At 33.8% G+C, this 12864-nt stretch overlaps 1 protein-coding gene across 1 annotated transcript in view; it reads left to right on the forward strand.

The window, feature by feature from the left end:
- Positions 1-12864, forward strand: part of Ppme1 (protein phosphatase methylesterase 1) — a 62240-nt gene that overhangs the window by 20835 nt on the left and 28541 nt on the right. The window contains exons 2-3 of the mRNA XM_027942493.2: positions 6678-6771; positions 7333-7425. Coding sequence (XP_027798294.1) covers positions 6678-6771; positions 7333-7425 — 187 coding nt within the window. The remainder of the gene's footprint in view (positions 1-6677; positions 6772-7332; positions 7426-12864) is intronic.

The raw sequence follows: 12864 nt of genomic DNA on the forward strand, positions 1-12864 counted from the left end.
ATCACTTCTTATAGTCGAGGAAATTGAGGCAGATTAACATGCTAAAGTTCACAAAACTTATACATGAAATTTAAACAAAGATGATCTAACTTCATAACCCATCCTATTGTCCTTAAAACTATGGGTTAACTCTCTCCTTGCACAGTATTATGAAGACTGCATATAGGGCTGGGGATATAGCTCAATTGGTAGAGTGCTTGCCGTGCATGCACAAGGCCTGGGTTCGATCCCCAGCACCACAAAAAGAAAAAAAGAAAGAAATGACTAAAATTTTTAAAAGTGCATATTTTTTGGTAATTATTTATTCTAATTGTTATACATGATGGCAGAATGCAATTTGTGTCATATTATACATATAGAACACAGTTTTTCAAGTCACTTGTACACAAAGTATTTTCACACCATTTATGTCTTCATACATGTATTCTGGGTAATGATGTCTAACTCATTCCACCATCATTCCTGCCCCCTTCCCCCTCCCTTCCTCACCCTCCCCTTTGCCCTAAAGTTCCTCCTTTCCTCCCATGCCCCCCCACCAATTGCCATTGTGAGTCAGCATCCTCATATCAAAGAAAATATTTGATCTTTGCTTTTTTGGGATTGGTTTACTTCACTTAGCATTATATTCTCCATTTCCATCCATTTACCTGCAGATGCCATAATTTTGTTCTCTTTTAATGCTGAGTAATGTTCCATTGTGTATGTATAACAAAGTTTCCCTATCCATTCATCTACTGAAGAGCATCTGGTTGGTTCCACAATTTAGCTATTGTGAATTGTGCTGCTATAAATACTGATGTGGCTGTGTCCCTGTAGAATGCTTTTTTTAAGTCCTCTGGGTATAAACTGAGGAGTGGGGTAACTGGGTCAAATGGTGGTTCCATTCCCAGTTTTCCAAGGAATCTCCATACTGCTTTTCATATTGGCTGCACCGATTTGTAGTCCCACCAACAATATATGAGTGTGCACCTTTTCCCCCAACATCCTTGCCAACACTTATTTGTATACTTGTTTGTTTTGTTTATTACTTTGTATTGTTTCTATTGTTGATAGCAGCCATTCTGACTGGAGATGAAATCTTAGAGTAGTTTTGATTTGCATTTCTCTAATTGCTAGAGATGTTGAACATTTTTTAATATGTTTGTTGATTGATTGTATATCCTCTTCTGAGAAGTGTCTGTTCATGTCCTTGGCCCATTTATTGATTGGTTTTTGCTTTTTTGATGTTAAGGTTTTTGAGTGCTTCATATATCCTAGAGATTAGTGCTCTATCTGATGTGTTTGTGGTAAAAATTTGCTCCCATTCTGTAGGCTCTCTATTCACCTCACTAATTATTTCTTTTGCTAAGAAGAAGCTTTTTAGTGTGAATCCATCCCGTTTATTGATTCTTGGTTTTAATTCTTTTTTTAATTTTTAATTGATTTTATTTTTTTAAATACATGACAATGGAATGCATTACAATTCTTATTACACATATAGAGCACAATTTTTCATATCTCTGTTTGTATATAAAGTATATTCACACCAATTCATGTCTTCATACCTGTATTTTGGTTAATGATGTATATCACATTCCACCATCATTGCTAACCCCCTGCCCCCTCCCTTACCCTTCCACCCCTCTACCCTATCTAAAGTTTGTCTATTCCTCCCATGCTCCCCCTCCCTACCCCATTATGGATCAGTCACCTTATATCAGAGAAAACATTCAGCATTTATTTTGGGGGGATTTGCTAACTTCACTTAGCATTATCTTCTCCAACTCCATCCATTTACCTGCATATGCCATGATTTTATTGCTGAGTAATATTCCATTGTGTATATATGCCACGTTTTTTAATCCATTCATCTACTGTGGGGCATCTAGGTTGGTTCCACAGTTTAGCTATTGTGAATTGTGCTGCTATAAACATTGTTGTGGCTGAGTCCCTATAGTATGCTGTTTTTTAAGTCCTTTGGATATAGACCAAGGAGTGGGATAGCTGGGTCAAATGGTGGTTCCATTCCCAGTTTTCCAAGGAATCCCCATACTGCTTTCCATATTGGCTATTGGCTGTACCAATATGGCACTCATACGAGTGTGCCTTTTTCCCCACATCCTCACCAACACTTATTGTTGTTTGTATTCATAATAGCTGCCATTCTGACTGGAGTGAAATGATATCTTAGAGTAGTTTTGATTTGCATTTCTCTAATTGTGAGAGATGATGAACATTTTTTCATATATTTGTTAATTGATTGTTTATCCTCTTCAGAGAAGTGTCTGTTCATGTGCTTGGCTCATTCATCCATTGGGTTATTTGTTTTTTTGGTGCTTAGCTTTTTGAGTTCTTTATATACCCTAGAGATTAGTGCTCTATCTGATATGTGAGGGGTAAAAATTTGCTCCCAAGATTTAGGCTCTCTGTTCATCTCACAGATTGTTTCTTTTGCTGAGAAGAAACTTTTTAGTTTGAGGCCATCCCATTTATTGATTCTTGGTTTTAATTCTTGTTAAGGTTTTAAGTCTTGTTAAGGAAGTTGGGCCTAATCTGATATGATGGAGATTTGGGCCTACTTTTTCTTCCATTAGGTGTAAGGTTTCTGGTTTAATTCTTAGGTCCTTGATCCACTTTGAGTTGAATTTTGTGCATGGTGAGAGATGGAGGTTTAATTTCATTTATTACATGTGGATTTTCAGTTTTCCCAGCACCTTTTGTTGAAGAGGCTATCTTTTCTCCAATGTACGTTTTTGGCACCTTTGTCCAATATAAGATAACTGTAGTTATATGAGTTAGTCTCTGTGTCCTCTATTCTGCACCATTGGTATACAGGTCTATTTTGGTGCAAATACCATGCTTTTTTTGATACTTAAACTATGTAGTATAGTTTAAGGTCTGGTATAGTGATGCCACCTGCTTCACTCTTCTTGCTAAGGATTGCTTTGGCTATTCTGGATCTCTTATTTTTCCAGGTGAATTTCATGATGATTGCCTTTTCTATTTCTATGAGGAATGACATTGGGATTTTGATTGGGATTTCATCGAATTTGTATAATGCTTTTGGTAGTATGGTCATTTTGACAATATTAATTCTCCCTGTCCAAGAACAAATTAAATCTTTCCATCTTCTAAGGTCTTTTTTTAATTTCTTTCTTTAGTTTGCTGAAGTTTTCATTTCAGAGGTCTTTCACCTCTTTCATTGAGTTTATTCCCAAGTATTTTATTTTATTGAGGCTATTGTAAATGGGGTTGTTTCCTAATTTCTCTTTAAGAAAATTTGTCACTGATGTACAGAAATGCTTTTGATTAATGGGTGTTGATTTTATATTTTGCTACTTTGCTGAATTCATTTATTAGTTCTAGAAGTTTTCTGGTGAAATATTTTTGGGTCTTCTAGGCATAGAATCATATCCTTGGCAAATAATGATAATTTGAGTTATTCTTTTCCTATCCGTATCCCTTTAATTTCTTTCATCTCTCTGATTGCTCTTGCTAGAGTTTCAAGAACTGTGTTAAATAGAAGTGGTGAAAGAGGACATTCCTGTCTTTTTCCAGTTTTTAGAGGGAATGCTTTCAATTTGTCTCCATCTAGAATGATGTTGGCCTGGGGCTTAGCATAGATAGTCTTTACGATGTTGAGATATGTTCCTGATATCCCTGGTTTTTCTAGGTTAGGAACATGAAGGAATCTATATTTTATCAAATGCTATCTCTGTATCTATTGAGATGATCATATGATTTTTATCTTTAAATCTATTGATGTGATGAATTACATTTATTGATTTCCGTATGTTGAAACAACCTTGCATCCCGGGGATGAATCCTACTTGATCATGGTGCATTATCTTTTTGATACGTTTTTGTATTCGATTTTCCAGAATTTTATTGAGAATTTTTGCATCTGTATTCATTAGAGATATTGATCTGAAGTTTTCTTTCTTTGATGGGTCTTTATAGGTGTGCCTCTCTCCAGAACTCCAGGCTACAATTGCATATAGTTTTAATGAAAAGTTTCTAATTTGGGTGAGGTCCAAATTCTTAAGCTTTTGCTTTTATCACTTCTATTGTTGGTGTTGGATCTAAAAAATTGTTGCTTAACCCTTATTAGCATAAGTTTGTACCAGTAGTGTTGACCCTCGTGCTATATAAACCCCTGGGCTAGCACAGACAGAAAACCTGTTATCAGGTCTCTTCTCCCACTGCCAGATTTCTGTTCCTGTTTCTATTCTTCAATGAGTCCAACTCTTAACACTCAAAAAAAAATTTTTTTTTGTTGCCTAATCCAACATCATGAAATTTCGTTCTTTTACTCCTATGTATGCGTCTCAGGGTTTTACAGTTTTAGATCTTAGGTTTAGGTTTGTGATCCATTCCATATCTGAGAGGAATAATGTTTTGCTGCTGGTACAGTTCTGAATTTTCCCCATCATTAGGAGAAAGAATAGGAGTGGAAATAGGGGAAGTCTCAGGATTCTTCCCATTTCCTGTCTAAGGATGAAGACATAATTTGAAAACAGATATTTATTGATTATTTTTGTTTTAAAATTTGTATGTTTTCATAATCATTGTCAAAAGGAATTTAGTTATGTGTGTGGTATGAGGAAAAGTTTCAGTTTCATACTTTTGTATGTGGATATTCAGTTGTCAGAACATCATGGTTTGGAAAGACTATCCTTATCCTCATTGAATTTTCTTAGCCCCTTTTTGAAAATCAGTAGATGATAATAAATGTTATTTCTGGACTCTGGAATCTATTCAGTTGTTTATGGTTTTCTTTACACCTGTATCATACTCTTGATTAGTAGAGCTTTGTAGCATCTCATGTTCTTTTACTAGAAAGGTTTAAGTAAAGGCAATTATATTCATTAGCCTCAAAGCCACTTAATAATAGTAATTATTAAATAGTTATTGAGATGCCAAGCCAAGTGTTTTAAGCTCATTCCACACTGTCAGCAAACATTCATCAATAATATGTCAGGTTTAGGGAATACATTGGTAAAAAAAAAAAATGGCAAATGTTCTTGTTCTCATGTGTCTCACATTAGTACCAAGTTAGATGAGGAGACTGTAGAATAACAGAAAGTTTAAAAAAATAGAATAAACTCACCTGAGAGCAACTAAGCAACTACCTTAATCCTCCTAACAACCAAGTCTATACCATAAGCCTTGGGAACTTGTAGGAATTGTACAAAGGTATTAGGAACTTTAAGGAATTTGAACTCCTCTCTCTTTCCAAACCATGTACTCAATACCTTTATGTTTCTAATACTTGTCTCTCAATTTGGGGAATTTTAAAAATTCTCAAAGCTTAAGCCATACCCTTGACCACTTGATTTCATTTCTAGGGTGAGACCCAACTGATAGTATTTTTAAATGTTCCCCAGGTGATTTCGTTGTTACAAAGATTGAAAATGACTGACCTGGCCCAATACCTGGAACAGAGTAGACATTCAGTACAGTGAATGTATCACTATTAATAAAAATTCATCCTGACTACCCAACTGCTCTATTTATTTCCAATATTATAATCAACCAAGAATACTTTTATATAAGTTTTTAAAGAAGCTTTGTCTTATGTTTTTAAAATCTTCTATATTCAGCCTCATGGCATGTACAGGAAGATATCTGACAGGAATGATGTTTTGCTGCTGGTACAGTTCAGAATTTTCCCCATGATTGGGAGGAAGAATAGGAGTGGAAATAGGGGAAGTCTCAGGATTCTTTTCATTTTCTGTACAAGTATGAAGACATAATTTAAAAATAGATATATATTGATTATTTTTGTTTTAAAATTTGTGTTTTTTAATAATCATTGTCAAAAGGCAGAAGTTGGATATACTGACTTTTAGACATACTTTGATCAATGTTATATCTTCCACAGATATTCTAAACATACTTAAACAATTATATATATTTCCCAATTTTATACAAATATGTACCTCATGTTTGTCTTTTCACTTAACAATGAGTCTTGGAGTTATATACATGTGCAAAACATTTTTTAGTGTATAATTCCTTCTGTCAGTCTCCTGCTCTTGGGTATTTAGGTTGTTTACAACTTTTCTCTATTAGAAATAATGTTATATTGAGTAGATAAATCATTGTACTTCTATGTAAATAGGTTATTAGATAAATTCCTAGAAGTTCAAGATATTATATTGCCAGTTTGTCTTCTGTGAAGGTTCTATATTGATTGGTTGGGAAATGACAAACAAAAACAAAACAAACCCATAAAAGAGTGTGAGAGGTTAAAGATGTGAAGAAGTAATAGTGATCGAGAATGATTGTAGTAGGAAAGATATAGGATAGATAGAGCCTACAGCTAAGATCAAGGAGAGAGAATGAGAAGATTTTGTGCTATATATATACATGGAATTTATTTGTGATTAAAATATGCTAATGAATTAATTTTATAAAATCCTAAAATTTTTTACTCTTAAATTTATATTTGAACTTATGTAAACACATTTTAATGTGATGTTTTATAATGAATGCCTTATTTCTTTAAAATACTCTTGCTATTTAAATTTCAGATTTACTTTAGCATTTATTGACCAAGATCTTCTCATGCATAACTATTTTTTACTTGAAATGTCTCTCTCTCTCTCTCTCTCTCTCTCTCTCTCTCTCTCTCTCTCTCTCTCTCTCTCTCTTCTCTCTCTCTCTCTGTTGTTGTCGTTGTTTTTTTTCCTTAGCCCTGGAAGAAAGCGGGACTTTTCCCCTGTTCCTTGGAGTCAGTACTTTGAGTCCATGGAAGATGTGGAAGTAGAAAATGAAACTGGCAAGGATATATCCTCTACAAAGTGACTTATTCATTAGTAAACTTATGATGTTGTCTAAATTAGAAGATTTGTGTGTAGTTTCTAAAAGGTTCTTTGTTCCTGCTATTTATTTCATTTTATTTATCCATCTGTTCTTTATACAGCATGTAATATTTCCTACAAGTCCATGCCAGTGCCTTTCTTGGCTATAATTGTCTAATACATGGAGAAGGGATTAGGAATTAAATTCCCAAAGTGTTATATCTCTTGGGGACCCCAGAGAAAGTTTCATGAATCAATTGAGTTTACTTTCTAGAATTTGGGGACTATGTCCTCATTAGGACAAAGGGAATCTTTTTTTTTTTTTTTTTTTTTCATTAAAAATAATGGTCTTACTAGCTTCAGATTTCAAAAACAGATGGTTGATATCTCAAGAACATCTATTTAAGTTTCTTTTAAGTTTGGAAGTCTTCAGTTTTGCATGTAGCCTGGTGCTGCCTGAATTTTTTTAGTTGGTATTAATTATGACTAAATAATCAAAAACTTAAGTGAGTAAAAACTGAAACATTTTATCTTTAACTATTCATACACTTTTCGAGTTTACAAGAGTGGTTCAGAGGGTCCAGTCCTGCTCCTTCTGCACGGAGGAGGCCATTCTGCCCTTTCCTGGGCTGTGTTCACGGTAAGTAAGTTATTGATAGTGGAAGTTGATGTTGGTACAATCATTGTTTACATCTAGATAAATTTAACTAGCTAATTCTTTTTTCTGTGCTTATTCATATTGCTTGCTATGAGAATGTTCTTAGAGATGGAGTGGGTTCCAAATATTTTATCATAGTAGGTTCAAGATCATCTGTTCTTTAAACCAGAGGTTTTAGATGACCCTTAGTGCCTTCAAACAGTTTATAAAATTTTATAATTTTTTACAATTTTATTTTTTTAAACCGTTTGTTCATATATATATATATATATATATATATATATATACATATACATATATATATATATATATATATATATATATATATATATATATACACGCTCATTTGGATAAGGGGAATGGAATTTGTGCCTTATCAAAAGTGGGGTCTGTATCTCAGCAATTGAAGTAATAGATAAGTAGACATATTGTATTTCAATGCTTTAGATAATGTGTTTCAGTTTGTTTCTTTCATAGAATCTGCATGGTACTTCGCACATATAGATATCTCATAAATATTTGGAATATTTTTTTCTTTTTTTTTTTAAGTGATGCTGTATTTTTTTATGGTACTTATGAGCTCCTAGGAATTGAAAAAATGTTTGACTGATAGTACTTCGGTCAGAAGTAGAGGATATGTGCCTGTGTGAGTGCTGTCAATTGTAACTTTTCCTAACTCTGGAGTGGCGAAGCCCATGTGCAAGGAGAGGTACTTCTAAGGAAGATACTATAACACCTGTATCTAAATGAAGTTGTCATTTCTTCTTATGTGCATCAAACAAATATACATACTTCCTCTACCACTAGGGAAGCTGAAACTGGGAGCAAGTAGGAATGTAGCAATAGATAACTGGAGCCAGATGGCCATGGAATTGAGGAAAGCCCTGAACATATCATTTTGTTCAGGAGGCATTATTGGAATTAAGTACAAAAGCACCTTCACAGCTTTTTTATTAAACCATAAATTCCTTGAGAACAGGGATAATGTTTTATTACTTTTTTGTTTTTCAAATGCCTATAATTGTTTTTGACACACAAACATTTAACAGTTAATAAATGATTTGGCTCTTGTCTTGTTTGCTATTTCCTTATCTTTCTGTAGGAAAAACTATATGATTTTGCCCAATAAGTTCCAGGCTCTCACATGACTCTATAATGTAAGCTACATGCATAATTTTAAATTTTTCTGATAGACTCATTAAATAAGTCAAAACAGGTGAAATTAATTTAAATAATTTTAACTCATTCATTATTATATTTATTTATCATTTATTATTTATCATTTCAACAGGTAATCAATATAAAAATTATTGTTGGCATGTATATTAGTTTGGTTTTTGTTGCCAAGAGCACAATACCACAGACTGGGTAAGTTATTTGGAAAGTTTACTTTGGCTGAGTTCTAGAGATGCAAGATAGAAGGATCATATCTGTTGATGGCCTTCTAACTGGCAGAGTCCTGTGGTGGCATGGGGCATCACATGCTATGAGTCAGGAAGTACACGTGTACGTATGTGTGTGTCTGGTCTCTTCCTCTTATAAAGCCACCAGGATTCAATAATGGAGACTCCACATCATGATTTTTATCTAATCCTAATCATTTTCCAGAAGTTTTCACCCCTTAGAATCTCACAATGGGGATTAAATTTTAATACCTGGGAGACACTGAAATCATATTCAAATGATAACATATTTTACTTTTTCGTACTGTCTTTGAAATCCAGTATATATTTTAAGTAGCACACCTCAGATTTTTAGAGACAAACATCATGGCTTATTTATGCTTACTACATATTTGTATGGTAAAGGGATATTTTGTGCATGAATAAGTAACAGCAACATGTAACAGCTATAGTAGTAAATGCACTCTATTGTCCTGAATCTAGGTCAGAGCTACCAGATATGGCTTATATGCTATAACTTGACTGGCTTTGTTCTAAGCTAATACACTGTCACTGGGCAGTTAACGCATTAGAGGCATGGAATGAAAGAGATGGGTGACTGCATAGAGGAAAGAGGTACTATCTTAAGTGGCATGTCATATTCATACCACTGCATTATAACTTGCTAAGGATAGTGACTCCAGACTCAACCTCTTAAGAAATTTTGCAAAAAGTAACATGTGAGTGGGTTTAATGAGAATTTCATATGTAGACCATAGGTAGCTTCACTATTTTCCTTGAGCTTTAGATCAACTCCCTAGGACTCTGGAGCAAAACAAAGCTAACATTGCCCATTTGAGCCTCCAGGGTCCTTTTAGAGAGGAGAGGTCTAGATAAGGCTTGAACAGATTTTCTATGAAAACAGCTATTACTTTTGACACTAAGGGAAAAACAATGAAATAAGGGTGAGATGTAATTTCTATTCTCTGATTTTTACCAGTACTAGTAGTATGACCTTGGGGGAGCTTAAGTTGTACTTACGCATTTGAGCAAACCTCGATTGATAAAATAAAGAATAATACGGTCAAGAAAAATCCCAAACTACCCTATTCTCTAAGTGTGTAGTCTTTGTATATTTCAAGGATTCTTTAAAGATTATGTAAAATGATGAATATGAGCTTTTTGTAAATCATAAAAATTTTATGCAAATATTCTAGTTTATTGACATGTATTGATAGTAAATATTTTTAATTCCTTAATAGGAAAAATGAAATAATATAGGAAGTGCCTGCACATAGGAGGTGATTGATGCTTAGCTACTGATGTTAATGTGTATTATCATGGTAGAGGATATCTCAAGTTCTTTTATCAAAATATATTCTGAAGACTACTAATTCAATTAGAGGTTAATGAAGTAGAGATTTTTGTGATTAAATGAGTTTGAGAAATGTTACATATATAGGTTGAACATCCCTAATCCAAGAATCTGAAATGCTCTAAAATCCAAAACTTTTGAGTATTGTGTCAGCATTCTAAAAATTTTGGATTTTGGATTTTAAGATGACAGTGCGAAACCAGTAAAGTCTATGTGAAAATTCTAAAATCTGAAAGCGTCCAAAATCTGAAATACTTCTGGTTCTGAGCATTTTGGATAAATGATAGCCTGGAAATTCTTCTCTTACTTCTCTCTTGGAAGTTCACCCTATATAACAGTATAGTGGTAAATGTTTTTCTAAATCTACTTTACTTATTTACTTATTTTAGGTACTGAGGATTGAATCCCAGGGGCATTTAACCACTGAGCCAAAACTCCAGCCCTTTTTTGTATTTAGAGACAGAGTCTCACTGAGTTGCTTAGGGCCTTGCTAAGTGCTGAGGCTGACTTTGAACTCTTCCTGCTAGCAGCCCGAGTTGTTGGAATTACAGGCATTTGTCACATGCCTGGCTCAAGTATGCTTAATTTTAATGGTGTCTTCAAATACATTTGACCACTCAGTTCCTTTTTTAAAAACACCTATTAGTATCCCACACTTTGTTGAACTCTGTTATAGATAACTAATTTTATCCCAGTTGCTTAACACAGCAATACCAAGGGAATTCTCTACCACTCAGTTTAATAGCTTAGATTTATGACTGCTTAAATTTACCTGTCTTTTTTTGTTGATATTCCTGACCACGTATCAACTCAGTGAGACTCTGTCTCTAAATACAAAAAGGGGCTGTAGTTGTGGCTCAGTGGTTAAATGCCCCTGGGATTCAATCCCCAGTACCTAAAATAAGTAAATAAGTAAAGTAGATTTAGAAAAACATCCCAGAGCATTTACCACTATACTGTTATAAAGGGTGAACTTCCAAGAGAGAAGTAAGAGAAGAATTTCCAGGCTATCATGTACTGAATGAATTTATACATGACAGTCCTTTGAAAATAAAAATGGCTATGTGGAAGTTAGTACTCTAGCAACTGACTTAAGGAACAGAATTCCTTAAGCTTTGGAATTTATCTGTGGATCCAAAAATCAGTTAAGATGTACAGCATCTATAGCAAACATCAGGAATAAACCCAAGTACCTTATCATGAGACAGGATTTTCCCCAGACCTTCATCCAGATAATAACTGGTAAAATAAGACAGTGAATAGAAGTAGATAGGCACTAGTATAATTGGAGGACAGTATACTGAACCAAATATTGCCATGATAGATATTTATAATGCTAAATCATGAGATCTTTGAAAGCAGAGATGGTGCCTTATTCATTCTTATATATCTAGCACACAGGGCTTGTCATGGAGTTGGTGCTTAATAATTATTCCTTGAATAAGTTAATGCTATCCCTGAACAATTAAGAAAACGTTGACTTTTGTTTTCTGTATTTAAGAAAGCACAAAAGTATGTAATTATTCTAAAGGCTATGTTAAATGACAGTGAGTCATTTATAGTGATTGATAAAATAAGTAATAATACTATCAAGAAAAATCCCAAACTCCAAGAGACAAGCTCAAAGACTATGAAGAGACAGTTCATAAAGAACAAACAGACGTGGGAAACAGTCATTCTCACCAGTAATCAGATATGATTCATAGGAGGTGTTATTTTTATATACATTTACTTAATGTTTCTAAAACAAATTTCTTAGGGTTGGCAAGGTACTAGAAAACAGAAGCTATTCAAACATAACTAGTTCTATGGTAAATGAATAGAGCTCTTTTGCACTGTGATTGAATCATCAAAATATTTATACCATTTATCATAGAAATTACACATTTAGGATTCTAAACTCAGAAAAACCTATTGTCTAAATAAAATTAACTATCTGTGTCCCAACAATAAGTAGATGGTTCTATAAACTGAATGCACCTGTAATACAAATTACACAACTTAAAAAAAAAATAATTTTCCCAAACAGTGGCAATAGAAGGCAGATAAGAATGAATGAGGCACAATTTCTACTATCAAGGATCTCATGATCTAGCATTAAAAATATCAGTCACAGTGTTTATCTCTTCCTCTGGTTCAGTATGTTTGTCCTCCTGCTATGCCTTTCTGCTTCTGTTTCACCGCCCCATGAGTGACTTTCCAGTTATTTTCTAGGTTTTCATTTGTATATTTTTTATTACTTTAATGATTTAATGATTGTTTTTTCTTTTAATGGCAACTGTTTTCAGAGGGGAAAAAAGTGGTATTCAGTTCCAGGTCCTACAAGTTAATGAGAGATCAGCAAACCGGAACTTATTCAGAAAAGAGGATTTGGATAATTAGAATGTTTGAAACTATCTCATTTTAGGAATAGTTGAAGGAAGCGAAAAGAGGAAAGACTTGGGAAACATAATATTTGTTTTCAACTGTAATAAGAAAAAAATAAGCCTCATCTTCCAAACTAAGTAATTAGGTGCATGATCTCATTTAATTTTTCTGTAGTCCTATGAGATTAGGCAGATGAGGACATTGCAGTTTAGAGAAATCACATAGTCAGTAACAGCACCAAAACTCTACCTGACTCTACTATGAATGTTTCTCTGACGACTGATCCTATACTGCCTC

This window comes from Marmota flaviventris, chromosome 9 (assembly GCF_047511675.1).
Source record: "Marmota flaviventris isolate mMarFla1 chromosome 9, mMarFla1.hap1, whole genome shotgun sequence".
Lineage (NCBI taxonomy): Eukaryota > Metazoa > Chordata > Mammalia > Rodentia > Sciuridae > Marmota > Marmota flaviventris.